The following is a 24,538-nucleotide window of genomic DNA, read 5'->3' on the forward strand; positions in this document are numbered from 1 at the left end:
CTTCAGGAGGGGGTTAACTTCTGGGCTGTGCCATCTAAGTCATGTTAAGGTAACTTTGGTCTCCTCCATGGAGATGCTATGAACAGCTTAAAGTCCTCCATCTTCCCAGAATACATTGCATCTGGGTCATAAATCCACTGCCAACAGCAAGCTGAGACAAATACAGGGAATACTTTTGCAATATGCACTATTTTTTAAATTTGTTGCCCCTGGGGTACTTGTGGAAGCCAATGGGATGATCCAAGTACGTGGAGGACAAGTCCATCATGCTTAATATGATAGTCGGGGATAAAACTTCTGTTTCAGGATATCCCTAAATCTATGACTGCTAGTGAGTGGGTGGGTTTGATAAAAAGGAGATCACTGTGTATAAGGCATAGTATACCTTGCCTGTAAACCAGTTATTCCCTGCCAGGGTGCTGTGGTACCCTGGGGTGCCTTGAGATCCTTTGAAGGGTTCACAAGATAAACCCAGAGTCTTTTAAATAGTGTTAAAAACATTCAGACCTGTTATGGACTTGCTGAACTCTTTGCACAACAAAAGCTTTATTCGCTCTCTGCATTAAAAAAAGAGAGAGAACTAACATTTGGGACTTTCCCAGGGTGCCTTGCATCTAAAGTTGCAAGCCACTGCTGTAAAGCAGCTGTTTGTTGCTGACAGAGGCAGGATGCTGGGCTAGATGGACCATAGATCTGCATGGCAGTTCTTATCTGCTGTGGTACTGGAAAATGGCCTTGCTAACCTTATTCTTACCTGTACCTTTGGTCCCTGGTCCCCATCCTGTTCCAGCTGTTCTTCACTGTTTCATAGTTAGTAGGGTCAGAAGGGACCTGAGCAGATCATCAAGTCTGACCCCCTGCCATGAGAGGAAAGAGTACTGGGGTCAAATGACTCCAGCAAGGTGTACATCTAGCCTCCTCTTAAAGACCCCCAGAGTAGGGGCCAGCACCACTTCTCTGGGAAGTTGGTTCCAGATCCTAGCTGCCCTGACCGTGAAGTCGTGCCTCCTGATGTCTAGTCTGAATCTCTCCTCCTACAGCTTGTGACCGTTATTCCTGGTCACTCCTGGCGGTGCTCGGGGGGACAGGGACTCCCCCAGTGCCTGCTGGTCCCCCCAACTAGTTTGTAGGCAGCCACCAGATCCCCCCCTCAGCCTTCTCTTGTGGAGGCTGAACAGGTTCAGGTCCCGTCGCCTCTCCTCGTAGGGCCTGCCCTGCTGCCCCGATCATGCGAGTGGCCTCCTCTGGACCCTCTCCATATTGTCCACATCCCTCCTGAAGTGTGGCGCCCAGAACTGGACGCAATACTCCTGCTGCGGCCTGACCAGTCCTGCATAGAGGGGGAGGATCACCGCCCTGGCCCTGCTCGAGATGCATCTGTGCATGCAGGACAAGGCGCGGTTGGCCTTCCTGACCGCGTCCCCACACTGCCGGCCCATGTTCATCTTGGCATCAGTGACGACTCCAAGATCCTTTTCTGCTTCTGCCCTGACGAGAAGGGAGTTCCCCAACCTGTAGGTATGGTGCCGGTTCTTCCTCCCTAGGTGCAGCACCCTGCACTTGTCAGTGTTGAATCTCATCCTATTCTCATTCGCCCACCCCTGTAACCTGTCTAGGTCCGACTGCAGCCTATTGCTCCCTTCTAGTGTGCCCACATCCCCCCACATCTTAGTGCCATCAGCAAATTTGAACAAGGTGCTTTTTACCCCTTCGTCCAAGTCACTGATGAAGATGTTGAACAGTGCGGGCCTGGGAACCGAGCCCTGGGGGACCCCACTGCCCACGTTCTTCCAGGTCAAATAAGACCCGTCCACCACCACTCTCTGGGTGCGGCCCTCCAGCCATTTAGTGACCCATTTGACTGTGTAGGTGTCGACACCACAGTCCCCCAGTTTCTTGATGAAAACGGGATGAGAGACAGTGTCGAAGGCCTTCCAAAAGTCCAGGAAGACGATGTCCACTGCTCCCCCTGCGTCTAAGGATTTGGTGACTTGGTCATAGGAGGCCACCAGGTTGGTCTGGACGTGCCGCTAACGAACCCGTGTTGGTTGCCCCTAGACATAATCTCCCCTGCTGGCCCCTCGTGGATATGTGCTAGGATAACCCTCTTAAAAAGCTTTCCCAGGATCAAGGGAAGACTAACTGGACTATATTTTCCTGTGTCCTCCTGCCTCCCCTTTTTGAAGATGGGAACCACGTTGGCCCTCTTCCAGTCCTCTGGCCCCACACCAGAGCACCATGGGTGCTCGTACAGCCGTGCCAGGGGTCCTGCAAAGACTGCAGCCAATTCCCTGAGCACTCGGGGGGTGGAGATCATCCAGACCAGCTGATTTGAATATGTCCAGTCCCTCCAGATGTTCCCTGACTAGATCCTCACTGACCCTTGGCCTGGGTGCGCCTCCCCTGGGGCCTGAGGGGGGCCCAGTGGGGGGTCTGATCTGGTCCCTGCTTAGGAAAATGGAGGCAAAGAAGTCATTGAATAGGTTAGCTTTGTCGTCTGGTGTGACGACGAAATTTCCTAGCATGTGTTGCAGGGACCCCACATTACCTGGTACCGTCTTTTTGTCCCGTGTGTATTTAAAAAAAGACTTCTTGTCCTTGATCCAGGTCACTAGTCCCAGTTCCATCTCTGCCTTGGCCTTCCTGGCCGCCCCCCTGCATCCCCGAGCAACTGCAGTATAGTCCTCCCTGGTGACAGCCCCTCCCTGCCTTTGGGTGTGCACCTCCCTTTTAGCTAGGAGACATTCCTGGATGCTTTTGGTGAGCCGTGGGGGCTTTTGCGCCCTCCTGCCCCCTTTGATCTGCGTTGGAATTACTTCCCTTTGGGCCTGGAGGATCGTCTCCTTAAGGAACGACCGCTCTCCTTGGACAGCCGGCTCCCCTCCCCCATGGGACCTCAGCGCTTCCCTGACTATTCTCCTTAGCTCATTGAAGTCCGCCCTCCTGAAGTCCAGGGCTGCTGCCTTGGTGCCGGCCTTTGCCACCTTGCGCTGGATGGTGAAACCCAGCAGGCGATGATCGCTGTCCCCCAGGGGGTCGAGCACCTGCAGCCCCCGCACCAGGTATTCACCCGTGGCCAGCACCAGGTCCAACAAGGTGTCTCCCTTGGTGTATCTTCCCACACCTTTCACCTGCTTGCTCTTTCATCCTTTTCTCGTCAGCATCACTCCTGCACTCTGCTTCTTCTGAACTCATGTCATGAAATCTTAGATATTTACGAGCTCTCCAGCCAGAGAAGTTCCTGTGAAATCCTGCTATCTGTCAATAGGTTTGATTGTGGCTATTGCTTATGGTTCAAGCCGTAGCATGGCCAGCGCATGAATCATTCCCACAGCACACCTTTCCAAAGCTGTGTTCTCTAGAAGCTTACGGCAATCCGTGTTTATCAGCAACCAGTTGCAAATCTTCTAACCAGTGAAGTTATGGGACTTGACGCTTAGATGGTGCTATTCATTTTCAAAGGGCTTGGATGATGTTTACTTAACAGAATTTCACCAATTTAAATATTTCCTGCATGGATACTAATTAAGTCGGGTGTGCTGTCACCAAGCAAACAGTTAACAAAATGGTTTATCACTTCTCAAGTCTGCATCCTTCAGCTGATGGACCATTTCCTCTCTCCTCTGATGTTATATTAGCTATAAGTCTGATTCGAAGCCTGTTGGCTTTAGCAACACCTGGATTGATGGGAAACCAGTTGAGAATACTGTGGGAAGATATGGGTGCAGAAACTACTGCTTTTGATTTAAAGATGACATTGAGCTCCCCCGGTGTGATTGCCTTGGTCTTTGATAGTGGCAGCTGTTGATAGGGTTTGGGAGATCAAGCAAAATTCTGCTACTTTTTGATGCCCAATTGGTCAAACACAAGTCTCTACCAATGGCCACCTTCTGTTCTGCCTGCGTCAGTTCCATTGGCCATCTTGGTTGGATGCATTAAACACTTATTGCTCTAAATAACGCAGGGAAATTGTGTTGTCAGAGGTGTCCTTTCCTGCATGGTACAAGTGTGCTTCAGGGAATCCTAGAACAAAAGGGCCAGAAAAAGAACCTTAGGAGTCCATTTCATCCAATCCTTTGCTCACAGCAGGACCATCCCTGTCTAATTCATCCCAGACAAGCGCTGGTCTAACCTTCACTGAAAAACATCCAGTGACAGATTCAACAGCCTCTTTTAAGGATGAATTTGTGTGTCACTCTCAGTCCATACTAAATTTGTGCAATATGAAATGGTAGTAAAATTAGAAGGTGCTGTGTGTAGTTGCACATGAAGGGTTAATGTGGTTTCTTGCCTGCACAGCACTTATTTGTCATTAGAAGGCTAGTGAGCAGGGGTGTGACTAGGAGCCAGGGCACCTGGGCTCTGTCTGTGCTCTGGGGGTGGAGGGGGGATTTGGGAGCAGTGCATCCTGGGATGCTAAAAACCTGCAAATTGCCCATTTTATTTCTATGGTGCAGACAGAAGTTACCCTAGTACGAGCTGGGTAGCACAACCCAAGAGTTAACCCTCACCTGATATGGTGTCACTAAGATGCTCAGATCTCACTTTGCATGAGTTAATGAGCTTTTAAAGTGTGGACACCTGCATTTTTAAGTGCCCATAGTATAGTCTAAGAGTATTGTGTAACTTTTCCCTAAATCACCTGCTTTAGCCACAGAATGAGAGACTTCTTCCTAATGTCCAACTTGCATCTCCCTGGTTGCAGTTTTTTAAACCCCTCATTGCTTGTCAAGTTGTCTGTGGATCCAGAATAATTGTTTGCCATCTTTATATCAACCCTTTTTGTCTTGAAGACTTATCAGCTCCCTGCCTTTCTCCCAGGCTTGTCTTCTCCCCATTGAATAATCCTAGTTCTTTCAAACTTTCCTTGCATACCTTGTTTCCTAGACCTCTGACTCCTGTTGTCCTCCTCTGGACTGTCCAGTTGGTCCATGTCTTTTAAGGAGAGTGCCCAAAGTTGAGTACTGTGATTCAGTTGACAGAAAGATCTTGGACTGAGAGCTTCCACAGGGAGTCTTTACTACCAGGAGTAGCTGCTTTGATGCCATTAGGGTCTCTTACATGAGTAGAGATTTGCAAATTCAGGCCCCTAGTTTGTTAAGCTCTTTTCCATCCTCTGGGATAAAAACATGGTGATGTACTGGGCAGCTGGGTGGTGGAAAGACAGAATTCTCCTTCTGCCCTCCCCTGGTAAGAGTCTCTTGATCTTGCCCATTCCAGGATTCAAGACCTGTGTCCTAACGAACAACTGGATCGATGACAGCCTTTGGAAAGGCACTGTGGCTCTTATACTTCCTCTGCTGAGGAGACATTTTGACCTGGTGATCGAGTCATGTCGTATTGGACTCCAGAAACCAGACCCTAAAATCTATGAGTATGCTCTGCGGATGCTGGAGGCAGAACCGCATGAGGTGAGGCAAAAAACATTCTCTTTTGAGATGGCAGACATGATCAGTGCTGGTCAAATGACTTAATTTTTACAGGGTACCCCGCTTAGGAAAAAAAAAAAAAAGAAAGAAAAAAGTCCACATTAAGTCCCTTTGTGTTCTTCCCCAAACTTCCCTCCTGGCCCTAAGTTCAGATGTTCTCTCTTTAAATCTAGGTTATTTTTCTGGATGACATCGGAACAAACTTGAAGCCTGCCCAGGAGATGGGGATAGCCACAATCCTTTTTAGAGACCTGGAGATGGCCTTGAAGGAGCTGCAGGACTTGTCTGGTGTTCAGGTACGCAGTGGCTAAAGGCTGTACCGGCCTTTGTTTCTGTCTCCCTGTTCCACTCTAAACATCATCAGTTTGGTGCTTGGATACTGTGGAGAGGGATGCCATAGGGAATCTGCATCTCTGTATACAATCAGGGAAAAATGAGGGTTGGAGGGACCTCAAGAGATCACATCTAGTCTAACCCCCTGCTCCAAGCAGGACCAGCCCCAACTACATCGTCCCAGCCAAGGCTTTGTCTACCTGGGTCTTAAAAACCTCCAAGGATGGAGATTTCCCAACTCCTCTGGGTAACTTATAGTAGGCTGAGCAAGAAAAAGGATCCTATAACTTACACTGGTTTCCATGGAGCAACCTTTGACTTTCTACTACTGAGGTTTTTCCCTAGTAATGCTGCAGCTCTGACTGTGATGGTCCTTTCCTTCTTAAGGTCCTGGGGCTTTTTTTTGTTTGTTTGGCTGATTTTAAAAAATACAAACCCAGTTCTATAACTTCCACCCTAAAGGCCATTTCTTGAGCTTAATCTCTACAAGGTGAGTCCTCCTTCTCTAAAAATTTGGATAAAGTAAGCTTCAGGTTCCTGGTTTTTGCAAATCAGACTCCTTTTCTGATGGAGCTTTCTTCAAATCGAGTGCTCTGCTTTACATATGTCTTGGAAAAAGCCACATTTTACTCCTGGGCACACTATCGATGTTAGCCTCAGTTGACACTAACTCCATTGTTCTGTGACTATAGCTGGGATTAGAGTTTTGGTTCCAGTTCCGAAGCCTCTTTTAAGCATCTCACAGTGGGGACAAGACAGCCCAGCTTCTAAAACAGCAAATCAGACCTCTTGTCTGCAGGGAATTTTGTGGCAGCATTAGCTAAGTAGTGAAGGTTAAAGATCTGGCAGCCCCAATCAGGTCTTCCAAAGGTCCTGGGTAGGGAGTTGCCAAGGAGACTTGGCTATAAGCCTGAGAGGTGAAGCCCTGTAAGAGATTAAAAACGGTCTGAGAAATGAAGCGGAGTGGGAAATTTTAATGAGTGTGGAATGAGGCTAATAAGGTCAAGCCCTGCGCTCTAGAAAGAGGCTGCTGCTTCTGCCTTATGGTCCTCCTTATTTGTAACAGTATTCGGTAAGTCCAAGCCTCTTACTCATATTGGCTTATTTAATCATTGTGAGACTGGATCCTGTTAGCACAGAGCATTTTAGAAGCTTTCCACATTTCTGCTTTTCCTAGCCTGATGCAATGCTTATACCTTCGAAGGCTTAGGGCAGCTGGGTCCTTGTTCTCAACAGGTCCTTTGCCCTTTTCCTCTGGGCTGGATCCTTCTAGCTCACTCCCTTCATTTGGCGTTGCACGGGGAAAGTTACCTATAGCTAATGGTTCCCCAAATTATTGGTTAGCTTTGGGTGGATTTCGTTACACTGAGCGTACTGTGACACTGACCTTTTTGTTTTCACACTAAATCCAATGTCCACACAATATTTGCCATCTCCAAAATGCTTTGAAGTTTGAAACTATACAACATCTACACACCTGGTAGGTAATCGGGGCCAGGTGACACTACTATAAGAGGAAGTCGTTTAACGTCTTTGACAATCTGGTTTAAACATGCTGTCCTGCCAAAGTGCATCTTTGTCAATATGCTCACTGTTTCCTTGCATTTCTTACCAGCTGTCTATGCCTGCTGTTTCTGGCCTCAAATTTAATTACTGCCCTGAAAACAGACTGTCTAAATTTTGTCTTGCATGCTGTTTGAGCACAAACATGGGGTTCAGCTGATGGGTATTCCTGGGTTGCTACTCTCATGCAAGTAGCCTTCATCATAATTGCTTTGGTTGGACTTACAAGTCTTGCCAAAGGTCATTGGCAGTGTAGCACTGGGCCATGAAGGGCCAGAGGTAGCTGCAGCCACCCTCAAGGAAGTCTTAAAATGTGAGGTTGCTTCAAGGCGTGTGCCCTAAGGAGGCTTCAAATGATTTGCTGCAAATACCCTGTGGTAACTGTGTGGCTGGCAGCAGAGTTAGACACAGCGGTGTTGGCGTGGAACTGAGTTTCCTTTGTTCACCATACAGCTTCTTGGCCAAGAGGAGGGATTTCCAACTGCCTGTGACCCTGCCAGTGTGAGCCATGGATATGTGCCAATCAAGGTAGGCTTTCCAGTGGGGCTAATCCTATCCTGTATTGATAGCTGGGTGTAGCAACATGATGACAGTGATGGATGGCCTCATCAGGACTCCTAAGAGGATGTTCTTGCTTCTATTGCAAGTGTCCAAAGGTTGTGAAGACCAAGGAAGGGTAAAATGCAGTGGGCTAAAATTAATACAAGTCGGGTATAGGCTGATGGTCAAAAAGGGCTCTGACCATGTGACGCTAGCCATTACCCTCTAGGCCATTCTTTAGAAGATAAATCACTTAAGTTGGGCTAGGAGGGAGCACCGGTCCAGGTGCTACAGTGGATTAGGCCAGGGACAGGTAGAGTCCAGAAGGGTAGGGAACACTTTTGTAGGCTGAGGACCCCAAGTACCTGACATCTGGGTTGTGCAGCTGGGTTGTGTGCTCAGCTACCCAAAGACCCTGGAGTATAATACATGTGGCAGATTTTCAGCTGTAGCTAGGACACGAATTATAAGGATCTGTCTCTTCTCCAGCCTGGAGTCCAGCTGCACTTTGTGGAGATGGGGCATGGCCCAGTGGTATGCCTGTGTCACGGGTTTCCTGAATCCTGGTTCTCCTGGAGGTATCAGGTAAGGCTAATACTTGGGCAAAAGTTGCCAGAAGTCTGGCTTCTGTGGGAGCCAAGAGGGAGGAACGAGCTGTAGGGCAGCACCACGTCTTCCCATCTCGCGTGGACCAGAAGGGATGGATTCTTGTCGTGCTCTTCCGTGGTTCCATCATCTCCACAGCTGCCGTGACCAGCAGCAGCTCAGAGGCGTGGGGCCTGGCCTTTGCAGACCTAGCTGTAATGGGATGCTGTGTTTCACCAGTGTGCTGGCTGGTGGAATATCCCTTGCCAAGTTGGGAGACTTCCTGGACTCATGGGCCAGGCTGGCTATCTCAATGGCTTCTGCTGAAAGGTGTCTTATAAAGGGGTCAGTGCCATGCTCTGCTCACATCTCAATGCAGGGGTGGTGTTTTGACTCAGCATGGCCCTTCTGTTAGTCCTGTGCTCTGCCTACCCATGGCTTTGTACACCAATCCTGGTCTGCTGTCCCATATCTCTGGCCCTTGCTGGTGACCTGCACCACATGCCACCATCCACTCTTGATGTCTGTTCATTTAAAGCCTTTAAAGCCCACTCTGGAACCTGTATCCAGGACGCAGTTGTGTATTGGCAGGCCCTGCTCCCTGAACCTCCTGCTATCTCACTGATTCGGTGTTTAATACAGGTCCATGTGTGCTACTTCATCTCCTTCAGTCTCTGCTTCTCCCTCTAGACCAGGGGGGTCCAGCCTTTTTGAATGTGGGGCTGGATCATGAACTTTTTTATTACCCAGTGGGCTGGCGAGCCATATTCAAAGACCTCACAGTAAGTGGTATTGCATCAGGAAGTAGTCACATGACCTTTGACACCAATGAAGTTGCAGGAAGTGGCAATGAAATGGGTCTAACCAGTTCAAAACTCTCCCTCTATAGCATCCACCTCTGCCACTGTTCGGCACAGGATACTGAGCTAGATGGACCATGGGGCTGACCAAGCATGGCTCTTTTTATGCTCTTATGTTCAGAAGCTCTTATGTTCTTTGGCTGAGCTTCCAAACTGTGGCTGAGGAGTATATAGGCTTGTTACAAAGTTGTCATAAAAGAATTGGAGCCCTCTAAATCCCATTCATTTTAATGGAAGTTGGCCTTTTGACTCAGCTTTGAAAATCTCAGCCCAAGGTGCCAACCAAATAAGTCAAAATATATTTTGCATTTCTATACAGTGCATCTATGTGGGCCTCTCCAAACACTTTACAAACATTAAGTGAACCTCAGGATGAGCCCAGCCGGAGAAGCAGGGGCTCAGCTGCACTTTCCTCCTACCTGCGCCAGTCAGTCCCAAGTGGCACATGGCTCCTCTGCTGCTTCTGCTGGCTGCTGCTGACCTGGGCGGTCTGTCCCACGTGGAGCAGCATGCAGCTGAAGCTGGCTTCCCATGTGCTGCTGGGGACAGGAGGAGCCTGGCTGCGTTGGCACCGGCCAGCAGAAGTGGCGGCGGAGCTCGGGATGGGATGAGCCTGGCCAGAGCGGCAGGGGCTGAGCTGCATTTTCCCCCTGCCTGCGCTGGTCAGTCCCAAGCAAGTGGCACACGGCTCTGCCACCACTTCTGCTGGCCAGTGCTGACCTGGCCGGGCTCCTCCTGTCCCCAGCAGCATAGAATCACAGAAGTCGGGTCGAAGGGACCTTGTAGATCTTCAAGCCTGACCCCCCGCCTGGGCGGGAGAAAAGACTGGACTCAAATGAGTCCAGCCAGGTAGGCATCAAGCGTCTTTTTAAAGACCCCCAGGGTAGGAGCCAGCACCACTTCCTTAAGAAGTTGGTTCCAGCTCCTAGCTGCCCTAACTGTGAAGTCGTTCTTGCGGATGTCTAATCTAAACCTACTCTCTAGTAACTTGTGTCCATTGTTCCTTGTCATGCCAGGGGGGCGCTGGGGAAACAGCGTCTCCCCCAAACCCTTCTGGTCCCCCCTCGTGTGTTTATAGACAGTCACCAGGTCCCCCCTCAGCCTTCTCTTGCGGAGGCTGAACAGGTTCAGGTCCCCCAGCCTTTCAATGTAAGGTTTGCCCTGTTGTCCCCGGATCATGCGGATGGCCTCCTCTGGACCCTCTCCAGAACTGGACGCAGTACTCCAGCTGCGGCCTGACCAGTGTTGCATAGAGGGGGAGGATCACCTCTTTGGACCTGCTCGAGATGCATCTGTGGGTGCATGACAAGGTGCGGTTAGCCCTGCCAACCGTGACCTCGCATTGTCGGCCCATGTTCATCTTGGAGTCAGTAATGACTCCCAGATCCCTTTCTGCCTCCGTGCTCTCAAGAAGGGAGTTTCCCATTCTGTAAGTGTGCTGCTGGTTTCTACTGCCCAGGTGCAGCACCCTGCACTTGTCAGTATTGAAATGCATCCTGTTTATGTCAGCCCACTCCCGTAACCTGTCCAGATCTTGTTGCAGTCTTTCCCTCCCTACTAGCGTGCTCACCTCACTCCAAATTTTGGTATCATCAGTGAATTTAAACTGGCTTCCCACATGTGAATTTCAGGATGTGGGAAGCCGGCTTCAGCTGCATGCTGCTCCGGAGGGACGGATGTGCCTGGGTTGGGACTGTGGCAGAAAGCCACCTTGGTTTCTCCCCAAAATCTCTGCCCTGTGACAATGTGATAAAATCTCTGTGCTGTGACCATTTGAGCAGGGTGGGCTCAGCAGAGGAGACCGCACCCTTGCCCTGTCTTTAGGTAACCTGAGCTGGCTGCTTTCCTGAGGGGGCGGAAACCCGCTCCCTCTGCCTACGGGACTGGTACCTGGGTGAGGGGCTCCTACCTGGGGAGCTGGAATCTGCCCGGTAACAGGTGATGTATTTCAAATTGGTTGGCTGGCAGCCAACCGGGGCTGGCCTCCACTGGACCAGTGAATGAGGTCACAGGGGCTATATAAGTTAGGACGGGCGAGGAGGCGGTCTCTTTGGCCATGAGGTGAGGCAGCAGCCAAGCGGGGGACACAGAGGAGCACGACCATCTAAAATTGGCGCTCTCCCCCAAACGCATGAGCTAGAAACTGCCTGCCTCCAGAGGGGAAACTTTACCAGCCTCTGAAAGATGCTTGTGAGCAAGCTACTCAAGATCTGATTAGATATCGAGCTGGCAGTAACTCAGATGCGGGATCAAAAGGCTACCTCAGCCAGACTGTTTGCTCTTTAGGATTTCTAGGATATTGCTCAATCTTGTACCCTATTTTCACCCTGCCCCTGTAACCAATAAAGTCCTCCTTTGTGACTGGCGTGGAAGACTTATTGAGGGGTGGGTCTAAATTATGCCTAAGAGGGCCCTTAGGTCTGCGGACTAAGGGAGACTGTCCTTTTTGCCCCCGGACTTGGGGAAGTGCCCCAAGTGCCAGTACTGGGTCGAGTACCCGTAGGACTTTTAGGCCTGTGTTTCCCCAAGGACACGGGGCCGAGACAGTCCCTTCTCGGGGTGGTGGTGGCGACGTTACCCCCAGGCTAGCGAGTGTGCTCCAGGAAGGGGTCGGGCCGGACGTGAGGCGCCCCTAGGGAGGCATCCGGAGCCTGGCAGGGGGTCGGGCGCAGGGAGGTGGGCGGCCCAACGCAGGAGCGCCCCCTACTGGCCCACCACAGGCACCAGCCAGGAGAAGTGGCAGCGGAGCCGTGTGCTGCTCGGGACTGACCAGCGCAGGTAGGGGAAAATGCAGCTGAGCCTCTGCCGCTCCGGCTGGGCTTATCCTGTCCCGAGCGGCACGTGGCTGCTACTTTTCCCACGCGCACCGCATCGGCAATGTCAAGCTGACGCGGTGTGTGTGGGAACCTTGTCCCTTCCCCAGCCCTTCAGCAGCCATTAGGAAGCTGCTGAGGGGTTGGAGGAAGGACAAGGGGTGGGAACGAAAGTAAACAGTGTTTACTTTCGTTTCCTGTCGCAGCACCAGGGGCCTCAGAAAACGGCTTGGCGGCGCGGGCCGTATGTTGGACAAGCCTGCTCTAGATTCTGCACCACCTCTTGGCCAAGACTTTATATCAAGCTATTTTTACTTGACATTTGAATCCCCTGCTTGTAAGGAAACCCCAGTCTACTAATGGTTGGCTAGCTTGGCTCCTTTACTAGAGCACTGCATTGTTTAATGTTCATATGAATCCCCTTCCCAGCACATCATGCTGGTTTTGTAACCCAAGAGCCTTGGCTGCAATGAGGGAAAACAGTAGGCAGCTGGTTGTATGTAAGCTGATATAGGCTCCCAGCTATTAGTCAAGTTAAAGCTCAAGGTTTTTATTTAAGGTTATATGTTTCTGCTCTAGATCCCTGCCCTGGCTGATGCTGGCTTCCGGGTCATTGCTTTGGATATGAAAGGCTATGGAGATTCCTCTGCTCCACCAGGTGAGGGGGTGGGAATGGAAGATCATAGGATTATAGAAAATGAGGGTGGGAAGGGACCCCAGGTGGGTCACATCTAGTCCAGCCCCCTGCTCAAAGCAGGACCAGCCCCAACTACATCATCCCAGCCAAGGCTTTGTCTACCCGGGTCTTCAACATCTCCAAGTCTGGAGATTCCCCATCCTTTGGGTAATCTTGTCCAGTGCTTTACTATCCTCCTAGTGAAAAAGTTCTTCCTAATCTAACCTCGACGTCTCTTGCTGCAACTTGAGATCCAGCTCAAGACGGGAAAGGGGCGGATGAAATTCTTTGCTTTGCCCTTACCCTGTGTGGTCAGGGCTGGGATTTAGCTAGAGTCATATTGAGAAACTGAGAGTTTTGGCCAAATTAAAAAGTGGTGGGTATTGTTGGCAAGAAGACCTGAGCTTCTAGACTACCTGTGTTCCTTTAGAGATGGCTGGATGTTCATGAACTGCTGCCACACTCCTAAGTATGGTCTTCAGTGTCAAAGGTAGTTAGGTGCTTTAAAATAGTATTTCACAGAGTCCTAGAGAAGGGGGGCTGGAAGGTACCTCCAGCGGTCACATCTAGTCCAACTCCCTGCCTGAGGCAGAATCAGCCCTGTCTAAACCAGCTCAGACATGTCCACTGTATAAACTTTTTATAAAATTACCGTCAGCTCTGGCACAACATAAGACCTTATACCCAAACCTGCCATGGGCAAAACAGGGGGACCATGACAGCCACAGAGAAAGCAAGGAGACCAAGGCAGCCATAGTCCTGCTTCTATAAAAAGTTAATATATTATATTCATAGAATCATAGAAGTCGGGTTGAAGGGACCTTGTAGATCTTCAAGTCTGACCCCCTGCCTGGGCAGGAGAAAAACTGGGCTGAAATGACTCCAGCTAAGTAGGCATCAAGCCTCTTTTTAAAGATGCCCAGGGTAGGAGCCAGCACCACTTCTCTAGGAAGTTGGTTCCAGCTCCTAGCTGCCCTGACCGTGAAGTAGTTCTTGCGGATGTCTAATCCAAACCTCCTCTCCAACAACTTGTGTCCATTATTTCTTGTTATGCCAGGGGGGCGCTTGGGGAAACAGCGTCTCCCCCAAACCCTTTTGGTCCCCCCTAGTGAGTTTATAGACAGTCACCAGGTCCCCCCTCAGCCTTCTCTTGTGAAGGCTGAACAGGTTCAGGTCCGGCAGTCTCTTATTGTAGGGTCTGCCCCATTGTCCCCGGATCATGCGGGTGGCCTCCTCTGGACCCTCTCCATGTTGTCCACATCCCTCCTGAAGTGGGACGCACAGACCTGGATGCAGTACTCCCGCTGTGGCCTGACCAGCATCGCATAGAGGGGGAGGATCACCTCCCTGGCTCTACTTGAGATGCACCTGTGGATGCACAACAAGGTGCGGTTAGCCCTGCCAACCGTGACCTCGCATTGCCGGCCCATGTTCATCTTGGAGTCATTACTGACCCCAAGATCCCTTTCTGCCTCTGTGCTCTCAAGAAGGGACTTTCCCATTCTATAAGTGTGCTGCTGGTTTCTACTGCGCACGTGCAGCACCCTGCGCTTGTCAGTATTGAAGTGCATCCTGTTTTTGCTAGCCCACCCTTGTAACCTATCCAGATCTTGCTGCAATCTTTCCCTCTCTACTAGCGTGCTCACCTCACCCCAAATTTTGGTATCATCAGCGAATTTAAACAGGTTACTTTTCACCCCGTTGTCCAAATCGCTGATGAAGAAATTGAACAGCTCAGGCCCCAGGACCGAGCCCTGGGGTACTCCGCTGCCCACTTCCCCCCAGGTCGTATATGACCCGTCCACCACCACCCTCTGAGTGAGACCCTACAGCCAATCTGCAATCCATCTGACTGTGTAGGCATCAATGCCACAGTTGCCTAGTTTTTTAATGAGGATGGGGTGGGAGACGGTGTCAAAGGCCTTGCTGAAATCCAGAAAGACTATGTCCACGGTGACACCTGCATCCATTGCCTTAGTGACCTGATCATAAAAGGCAATCAGGTTGGTCTGACATGACCTGCCCCTAATGAAACCATGCTGGTTGCCTTTGAGCATCATCCCTGAAGCCGGCCCATCACAGATGTGCTTCTTGAGGAGCTTCTCAAAGAGTTTCCCTAGGATAGAGGTAAGACTGACGGGCCTATAATTGTCCAGGTCCTCTCTCTTCCCTTTTTTGAAGATGGGGACCACGTTGGCTACCTTCCAGTCATTTGGCACCTGGCCCGAGCGCTCTTAAAGTCATGCCAAGGGCCCTGCAATAACCCGTGCTAGCTTCCTCAACACCCTGGGGTGGAGAGCATCTGGACCCGCTGACTTGAACAGGTCCAACCCCTCCAGAAGCTCTCTAACCCGGTCCTCCCCAACCAGAGGTCTGGAGGCGTTCCCCCCTGCGATGCCAAACGTACTTGAGGGGAAGTCCCCGGTCCCTGCATAAGAAAACGGACGTGAAGAATTGGTTAAAGAGGTCTGCTTTCTCCTCTGGTGCAACCACCAGATTGCCCAGCGTACCTTGCAGGGGCCCCGCGTTACCCGGTGCCTTCTTCATCCTCCCTATATATTTGAAAAAAGACTTTTTATTATCCTTGATCTTGGACGCTAATCCTAGCTCTATGTCGGCCTTAGCTTTCCTGACAGCCCCCCTACAGGCCCGAGCAGAGGAGATAGCACCTCCCTTCCACTGGGTGTACACTGCCTTTTTGGCAATTGGGCATTCCCGGACCCCCTTGGTGAGCCAGGGGGGCTTTCGGGCACTCCTGCCCCCCTTGCTTCTTGTTGGGATGGTCACCCCTTGGGCCCTGAGTATCATTTCCTTAAGGAACGACCACTCGTCCTGGACACTGAGTTCTCCTGCCCTCAAGGACCCCAGCGCCTCTCCCACTAGTCTCTTCAACTTGTTGAAGTTGGCCCTCCTAAAGTCTAGGGCTACCGTCTTGCTGCAGGCCCTTGACACCCTGCGCTGGATGGTGAATTCCAGCAAGCGATGATCGCTATCGCCCAGGTGGTCAAGAACCTGGAGGCCCCTGACCAGGTCATCGCCTGTGGCCAGGACCAGGTCCAACAGGGCATTTACTCTGGTGGGACCGTGCACCTCCTGGGTTAAGTGGAGGTCCTGTATCTCAGCCAGGAACCTCCTGGGACAGTCCATCCTGGCTGACTGTTCCTCCCAGCAGATGTCCAGGTAATTAAAATCACCCATGACAACTACATCCCTTGCCTTTTAAGCGCCTCTGCAAGCTGGCCCGAAAACTCCCAGTCCAGCTCCTCCCCTTGGTTTTGGGGTCTGTAGTAGACCCCCACTGTCAAATCGTTCTCCCCATGGCCCCTTTGAATCTTGACCCAGAGCACTTCAGCCTGCACTTCCTCTGACCCCATTCTGCTGGCAGAAGATGCGTAGTGCTCCCTGACATACAGCGCCACACCCCCACCTTTCCTTCCTTCTCTTTCCTGCCTGTAAAGCCAATAGCCCCTAATGCTGACTGCCCAGTCGTGGGATGAATCCCACCATGTTTCTGTTAGCCTTATGATGTCTGGGTTTGAACTGGCTATTCTGAAGGTGAGTTCCTCCTGTTTAGTCCCCATACTGCGAGCATTGGTATATAAGCATTTAAGGCCTTGCAAGTATTGTGGTATTTGTAGCACAAATCCTTTTTTGCAGGCATCGAGGGAACCTAATCCTACAAACTAGCCTGGGTCTACTGTCTTGCCAGCTGCCTATCTGCAACAGACATCTAAATCTAGCTCTGTGTGCTTCCCTGATTCAGCCAGGGAGTGCAGACTGGGGGTGTAGTGCATATGGCAGCTTTGTAATATTTAATTGTACAACACCAAAATAACCCCTGATTTTATTTGCAGACATAAAAGAATATTCCCAGGAAGAAATATGCAAGGTAAGAAATGAGATTGTAGCTGCTAGGACATGCAAATACTTATCACTCTGGAGCTTAAGACCATGTTTCTCAAAGTAGTGGTGATTTCTTTATATCACTTGATATCCTCCTCCCCTATTTGGAGAGGTCCAGGTGACAGATGTCTCTTTTATACCTGAGCTGGCTGGGTAGGGAGGAGGCCTGCTAATTGATTCATCTGAATGTTGTTGACCCTAATGAAAGTTGTATAAATCCAGCTCTTCTGATGGCTTGCAAAATTTTATACCACTAAGCTAGCTTTGCCTAGGGACTCTTGAATGTCCTGGGATCTTATTTCTTATTGGATAAAAAATATGACTCCTTTTTTGTTTCCCCTTCACCCCACAGGATCTTGTGGCCTTCCTGGACAAGCTGGTAAGAAATGACTTATGATTTTCCTTTGATTGCTCCAAGATGCTGTGCTGCCTGAGCCCGAGCAAGTGCTCTCGAGTGACTCAGGGCTTGGAGACCCAAACTTGGGCCCTGGTGACCTTCAGCACTACCATCTGCCAGATGCCTTCTCCTAAGAGAAGCTCCCACTCCTCTCCTGCCATGCATTGATCTTTAGAAGTAGGTGCAGGAGGCTCCTGTGCGATACAGACTGACTTAGGCACACTCCGTATGGACATCCCTTGGGGCTCCACCTTCCCTACACTCCGTCCATGTGCCAGCTTGTTGGTATCTTGCTGTGTGGTTGATGGCCTGGGCTGCTACCCAGTCAGGCCTGCCCTCTTACCCTGGCTGGGTTGACGGCATTGTCTAGGTGAGGCTGGTTGGCAAGAATTGTAGCCACAGGGCTGCCATGGAGTGGCCGGAGTACTTCCAGCCCCAGCTCCGTGTATGATTCTTAAACAGAGTGTCAGGCGCCACTCACAGTTCAAGTCCGCTTCAGGGATGTAGTCCAGCTCACTGGGACTGCTCTCCTTGGTTGGATGGGCAATTTGACCCTATCCAGGTATAGTTCTTTGTCTGGAGTTCCCAGGAGCTGCTGGCCCTGGTAGTGGCAGCAAACTAATCTCCCCAGTATAAAGAATGAAACAAGCCACAGAAATAAAGTGGAAGAAACAGGGAGGCAGTGCCCTTCCTTCCACTCGTGCGTCCCTGTGGATTGCTGGAGCATTGTGTCCTTGGCCTCTCTGTTCTTCCCAGTCACTGGCGTCCTTCCCGGTATGGGTAGTGCCTTCTGTTGGCGCTCCCTTGGCATCTCCAGGATGCAGCATGACTAGATGTGCTGGCTGGGAGCCTGCAGCTGCCACGCTACTGCCTCCCACTTCTCTGTCCCTTGCTGGCTCTTGTAGCCACCTCCTAGTGCTGGCTGATGTTGCACTCCCCCCAACTGTACCGAGAGCATGCTTAATCACACAGGTGGCCCTGGCCTCTGTTCTGTGCCTCTGGGTGCTGAACCTGTGGCAGATAAGTTTGTCTTTTTTCCTGGTTTTGGCCCCCTCTGGGCTGCTTGCCAGGGCCTCTGGTGTCCTCTTGCTGCTCCTCCGTCCCTGGCACTGGGGTTTCCAGCCCCTCGGGCCCATTGCTCTGTGACAGATGCATCTCCATGCTGTTGCCTTCCATAAATCAAAAAAAACTTACCTCCCTGCCTGGCCTGAACTAAACCTATTCTTATTTGTGCATCTTGCGTGTAACTTCCCTGTCTTCCTTATGAGACATCCTAGATCACTTGCCTGGGGAGGGAAGAAATGAGCTGGGAAACGTCTGTAAAATTCAGCTTCATTTAAACTTGAATTACAGAGACAATAGGATGGTCCCTGGTGCCTTGCAGAGCAGCTAGAGCAGGTGTCTTAGTCAATTCTGCCTCTTGATCAAGAGGAGGAACGGCTTAACAGCAGGTAGTCCTCTGATGGCTGGGGTTGCTGCATGGCAGTGGTCACCAGCTGGTTGATTGTGATTTGACTGGTCAATTGGGGAATGAGGAAGGTGCCTAAAGGCTTGTGAAGGGAGTGAACATGGACAAACTGGAAAGAGTCCAGCGGAGGGCAATGAAAATGGTTGTGGGGCTGGGGCACATGACTGGTGAGGAGGGGCTGAGGGAACTGGGCTGATTTGGTCTGCAGAACGGGCTCAAGTTGCAGCAAGGGAAGTTTTAGGTTGGATATTAGGAAAATCTTTCTCATTAGGAGGGTGGTGAAACACTGGAACAGGCTCTGCAGAGAGGTGGTGGAGTCTCCATCCTTGGAGGTTTTGAAGCCCCGGGTAGACAAAGCCTCAGCTGGAATGATGTAGTTGGGGCTGGTCCTGCTTGGAGCAGGGGGTTGGACTGGCTGTGACCCCCTGAGGTCCCTTCAACCCTCATTTTTCTGATTTCTCTATGAAGTCTGAGGTGGAAAAAGGATGATTTTACATGATGTACGCAATCTTGTGAAGGGCCAACATGGGGACTGCAGCTTGGGACCCCTCCTTCCTCCATTCTCCTCTCATGGCCTGACCACACAACCCAGGCTAATCTCCTGGGAGATATAGGAGCATTGCCAGCAGATTGAGGGCAGTGATTCTTCTCCTCTATTTGGCACTGGGGAGGCCACATCTGGAGTCCTGAGTCCAGCTGTGGCCCCCCACTACAGAAAGGATGTGGACACATTGGAGAGAGTCCAGCGGAGGGCAATGAAAATGGTTGTGGGGTTGGCAGCAGGACAACAGGTCCACCAATTTCCAGACTTGTGGGCTGGATGTGGCCCACAGGCTGGAGGCTGAGCACCCCTGGTTGAGGCTATGGATGGCATTTTAATCTCTTTCAAACTGGGAGATTCTCTCTCTGGGAACGTGTCTCGGCTATTGCCTCTGCATGTCCCTGTAAGGACACAACCAAGCTAAATTCCCATTGCTTGAACCCTAAATGCATCAGGGTTACAGTTGAATGGGCTTTGCAGATGCAGTGAGCATGGGCATTTTGAATAGGTGACAGTACAGCATTTGAGGCATGCAACCTCTGACTTGCTGCTGTGATTTCAGAGGAAACCCTTCCATGGAGAGCTCCTTTCACCTTGGAGGGGGAGCATGGGACTAGGTCCTGGTTGAACCCAGTCTGCCATTGCTAGATTAACAGGATGGGTGATCAGTCTCCTCTCCTATGCAGTTCCCATCTCGCTGGCCTTCTGCAGCGAGGGAGGGGGCACGCTCCTCTCTGATCGATGGTGCAGCGCGTGGAAGAGAAGCTGATGACAAGGCCAGCAAATTGTTGCAGCCTATATTAAATATAACGTTCCCTCTTCTCGCACCCTGTGGGCCATCTGTCTACCTTGACAATGTAATTAGGCCGGTGGCTTCATCCTGCTGCCAGAACTGAATCAATCTCCATTTCATCAAATGAGATGAAGAAGAGAGAGGTGCAAATGTCGATACCTGCAGGGGATTTTCCCGTTTAGCTCATTTAAAAAAAACCTCCCGAACTTTTAATGTGGTATTAAAGGGCTGGCTGTTCCTTCATGAAATGGCCCTTTTAATAACTGGCTACTGCTCAGCAGTTTTTTTTTCTCGTCCCAGCTAGAGTTGGGTAAAACTTGACCAACACATGAGCTCTGACGGCACCTGTGGCTTTAATGCAACATTTTGCTAATTTTTTTAATCTAATTTTCCCAATTTTTATGCTCGTTTTTTGAGGACAATACCAATATCTAGGAACGTTTGGTTATTTTGAAGGGGTGAGAGCATCCTTGTATGGAATCAAAGCCTGTAATACATTCTTTTTAGGCTCATTTTTAAGTTCAAATGGCTTAAAATTAAAAAAACAAACAAACAAAAATTAAAAAAAAACCAAGGAGTTTGATTATCACCTGCGCGGTTCTTCTTTCTCTTCATGCTTGAAGCCTCAGAGCTTAAGTTCTGGAGCTTGTACTGACTTTCTCTGGAGGCCAATTCTTTTAGGCAACAGCTGCGAGGTTTGGACTTGAGGGAGGTTTCTTAAAAATGTGGCCATTTCAGTGACTCATTTCTATTTACTCTCATGATGCCAATATTTAAAATGCCTGAGAGCAAATCAGTCTAATGAGTTCCTTGTTCTTTCTGAACAGGTTTTTGATAAAGGATGCAATGTTTGGGAGAACAGGCGTGTATACTAAGCAATTATTGCCCTTTTGCCACAGGCATTGGCAATGCCGGGGTCACTGCTGTAGGCCGTTCTTGGTGTTTCTGGCTTGTGGAATGTGGTGGATGAGGTTTGTAAGTGGTGATTTTATTTATTTATTTTTTTTGGGTGGGGGGAGAGGCGAGGGGTGCTTTCCTTGGATTGCTTATGAACTTCCCAGCCCAATGTTTCCTAATTTTTACGTCTCACCAGGTCGGCCCCAGTCTCCTCTGGGCGTTTTTCTTCCTTGGATTGAATGAGCAGACCCATTAGGGTTTTAAACCTGATCTGGACTGATCATGTAGTTCTGGCGTGGAACTGCAAGTGTCCACACTGAAAGCTGTCCCATGGTGGTGGCCCCCCTTCTTTTTGCTGGTTCAGCACCACCAGCTCATGGGCTGAGAGTAGCCCTCAAGTGGCTGGAGGGACGTGGAGATGTCTGTGTCTTTGGCTGAGTCCTGCAGCCCCTTCCCAGAGCGTACTTGGCAACTGTCGGCATGATGGAGCTGCCCCTGAAGTTCCCTGTGTATGTGCTTGGTGTCTCTTTAGGTGGTGCAGCCTCCATCCTTGGAGGTTTTGAAGAGCTGGGTAGACAAAGCCTTGTCTGGGATGATGTAGTTGAGGCTAGTCCTGCTTTAAGCAGGGGGTTGACCTCCTGAGGTCCCTTCCAACCTGAATTTTCTGTGACTGATTCCTGTGTGGTTCCTGAAGTTCTGGTGGCAGAAATAGCCTTGTGTAGACAAGGGCTAGGTATGGTGTGGTGGATAATGCCATGTTAAATACTACTCAGGGGTCCACTGCTTTTTAAAGGCTCTCTTCCCTCCCCCCTGCCCCCAATGTAGATAAAGCTAGCTCAGGAAATGGGAGGCTTCCAAACCACCCTCAGTGGCCTTGTGCATGTAATGTGCATCTGTAGGTGGGACGTGGGATTGGACATGGCCTTGGAGGAAAGGGGCATCCATCACTATTGAGCAGGGAGTAAGCACGGCCTCTGCATCAGACCTGCCTGGACCTTCGATGCTGGAGGCTGCAAGGGAGAGAGGAACAGTGGAAAAACCCTGCTCAGACCCTGTTCACTCTCCCTTTCAGCCTCCGCTCTCTGCCCCCATGACACAGACTGGGCAAGACGGACTTGCTGATCCAGCACATTGCAGTTCTTGTGTTCTAGGTAGGGATGGAGGGATGCTGTCTCCAGCTGCACAGATGCTGCCCTGTCTTCCTCTCTTGGCTAGATCTTCCTGCAGAGCATCATCTCACTGAAGCTGCTCTTAGCAGGGAGTGCAAAGGGAGTGGGGGGGAAGGCGGGGAGGCTTGAAACTGAGAAGCACAGTTGCATTTGAAGCATGGATAAAATAGCTGGGGATGGCCTCCATGCTTGTGGGCCACCTCCCATGCCAAGCTAGTGATTCGGTGGCAACATGTCCCTTCATTCCCATCAGGCTGCAGTGAGGCCGGTGATTCTGCACCTCGCTGTGGAAAATTTCCTCCATGTAATCATGTTGTTTTGTAGTTGGCGCCATACATCTCTCCTGCAGTGACCTGCTGCTCGATGTCTCTTGTGGAGCAGAGCCCACCTTTGGTGCTGAGCTTGGGATCAGTAAATTGGTTTGACAGTGAGGGGAGAAGGGAAGAGAGGCCAGCCTCATGTCTAATGCTACCTGCAAAAAATTGGATTTTTTTTTTTGCCTTTTGCTTTCACGTCAGCCAAACAGATGTTGTGCAGAAAGACCAGCCTTTGAGTCCAGGAGCAGCATGTGTAAATGGAGGGTTCCTACATAGCATTTGTGCATTGGAGGATCACGACATTGGAGGCAGCCCTCTCCTCTTCCCAGGTCCTGTCCCCTTTGGTGCTCATGATGGACTTGTGCTGATGGACTCGTAGTGGATTTTCTAGCTTTAGAAAGCATTAAGCCACTGACAGACATTCAGTTAAAGGCATGGTACAATATGATCCCCAGCCATCCCAATAGTTGTCCCCTGCCATGCACATATGGCAGGAGGTGTGATTGTGGGATTGGGGATCAGATCCCAATTGCACCCTATTGCTGGTACAGGTGGAGCACCGGCAGGTAGAGAGCTAGGTGCCCAGTGTACCCATAGCTCTGAGCACCAGTCAGCTGAGAGCCCTGAAGGGCTCTGGTGCACATCTGAGGCTGAAAGCACTAATCAGCTGATCAGTGCTGGCCACACCTTCAATTTAGGGTGTGATGGGAACAAGCCACAAAGTTTTTTGTGATGCATTTTGTGTAATAACTTTCAGCTTATTCCCTATTTTATTGCACCCTTCGTTACATGAACATGTGGCTGGGTTACTACACAAAATGCGATTAACCAGTTAGTCATTTAAGTGTAACATCTGCCAGGGGCCTTAGGCTCAGACTAGGAGAGATCAGAGGTGAGGGAGATCAAGTGTTCCAGTTAATCTCTTAAGTACACATGTAGTTCCCAGGGCACACAAGCATGTTCTTAGTCTTTTTTTTTTTTTTTTTTTTTTGGGTAGGAATACTTAAATCCTCAATCTGACCTGCTGGCCTACATATGCAATTAATAGACCTGGATTTTCTTTGGAGAAAATTCAGACTCATTAAGTGCTCCAGGGTGCAATTCCCCTCCCCACATCAGGAGCAAATTGCACATTGTCCCAACTAGCCTCTATGGGAAATGCAGCAGTCACAGCTGCCACGACAGCTCTCATGGCCATGTGGGGTAGGGTTTAGGATAGGTCCCAATTCCGCATGTGGTGAGGAGATGGCTGCCCCTAGAGCTAGCATAGCTCCCCCCTCTGGCATTGGGCTTATCCAGGCAGCAGCAGGCCCCCTGCTGCCTGGGCTGACTGGGAGTAAATTGCTCCTGGTCAGCATCTACATGTGCACAGTAGCTAATACATCATGGATCTAGTATCTGTTTTTCCTGGTACAAGCAAACAGCACATTAGCCTAACTTACTGCACAGTAAGTTCTGTGCATGTGCATTGGTGATGCTTTATTTACTGTGCTTTAGATTAGCTTAATGCGGAATAAAGCATTATGTGTAGAGGTGCTCAGCATCTCTTAAATCAACATCTCTCTAGGCCTTAAAATAACAGCTGCTCTTTACGATAGAAACCTTGCAAAAATGTCTGTTCTGGAGACATGGAAAGAGTGCTGACAGGGTAGGATAAGACTTGAATCCCGAGTCTGGACTGAAGGTATAAGCCCTGTGTTAAGTGGTTCTGTTGACCAGCACAGTGGTTTGAAGTCTAATGGATAACCCTCCTTACAGGGAGCAGGTTGGACTGGGTGAGGAACAAGGCTTTCGGAAAGTAGTGATGTGTCCCTAAATATGACTGTACAGATACGAAGCTGTGTGGCAAAGCCTTCGTGGGAGGTGATGCATGTTGGAACCAATGAACCACACCTCTTGTGGCCACTGTGATTAGGCAGGTATCCATTCAGGATGGTTCGGGACCAGCTAATCCTGCATCTCTGCCAAGGGTTAGACTTGGGAACCCTTGGGGTACCTTCCGGCCCTGTGGACCTTAATGAAGACCTCCAGGATCTTGGAAGGGTTGGGGTTGAAGGACATCAGAATGACCCATTTTCAGCCCCTTCCAGTCCTGTGATGAGGCAGAAAATACTGGAAGTGACTAGTTGGACTTGTGCAGCTGAAGGCTTGGGTTCTGTGAGATGCTGGGGCCACATCCCAGAGTGTAGGTATGTATGACAAGGACTGCTGGCATCTCTTAGTGAGGGAAGGCTCATTTTGGCTGGTGACTAGT

The 24,538-nt window shown here is 50.2% G+C and overlaps 1 protein-coding gene across 2 annotated transcripts in view; it reads left to right on the forward strand.

The window, feature by feature from the left end:
• EPHX2 (epoxide hydrolase 2) overlaps nt 1-24,538 on the forward strand; it is an 82,948-nt gene that overhangs the window by 6,831 nt on the left and 51,579 nt on the right. For both annotated transcript variants that reach the window (XR_016439749.1, XM_090031115.1), the window contains exons 4-10: nt 5,221-5,411; nt 5,603-5,725; nt 7,779-7,853; nt 8,355-8,450; nt 12,703-12,781; nt 16,654-16,688; nt 17,055-17,081. Coding sequence is in view for 1 of the 2 variants with exons in the window: in XM_090031115.1 (XP_089887241.1) it covers nt 5,221-5,411; nt 5,603-5,725; nt 7,779-7,853; nt 8,355-8,450; nt 12,703-12,781; nt 16,654-16,688; nt 17,055-17,081 (626 nt within the window). In the remaining variant the exon portion in view is untranslated. The remainder of the gene's footprint in view (nt 1-5,220; nt 5,412-5,602; nt 5,726-7,778; nt 7,854-8,354; nt 8,451-12,702; nt 12,782-16,653; nt 16,689-17,054; nt 17,082-24,538) is intronic.

Source organism: Crocodylus siamensis, chromosome 1 (assembly GCF_052110815.1).
Source record: "Crocodylus siamensis isolate JL-2025a chromosome 1, ASM5211081v1, whole genome shotgun sequence".
Classification (NCBI taxonomy): Eukaryota; Metazoa; Chordata; order Crocodylia; family Crocodylidae; genus Crocodylus; species Crocodylus siamensis.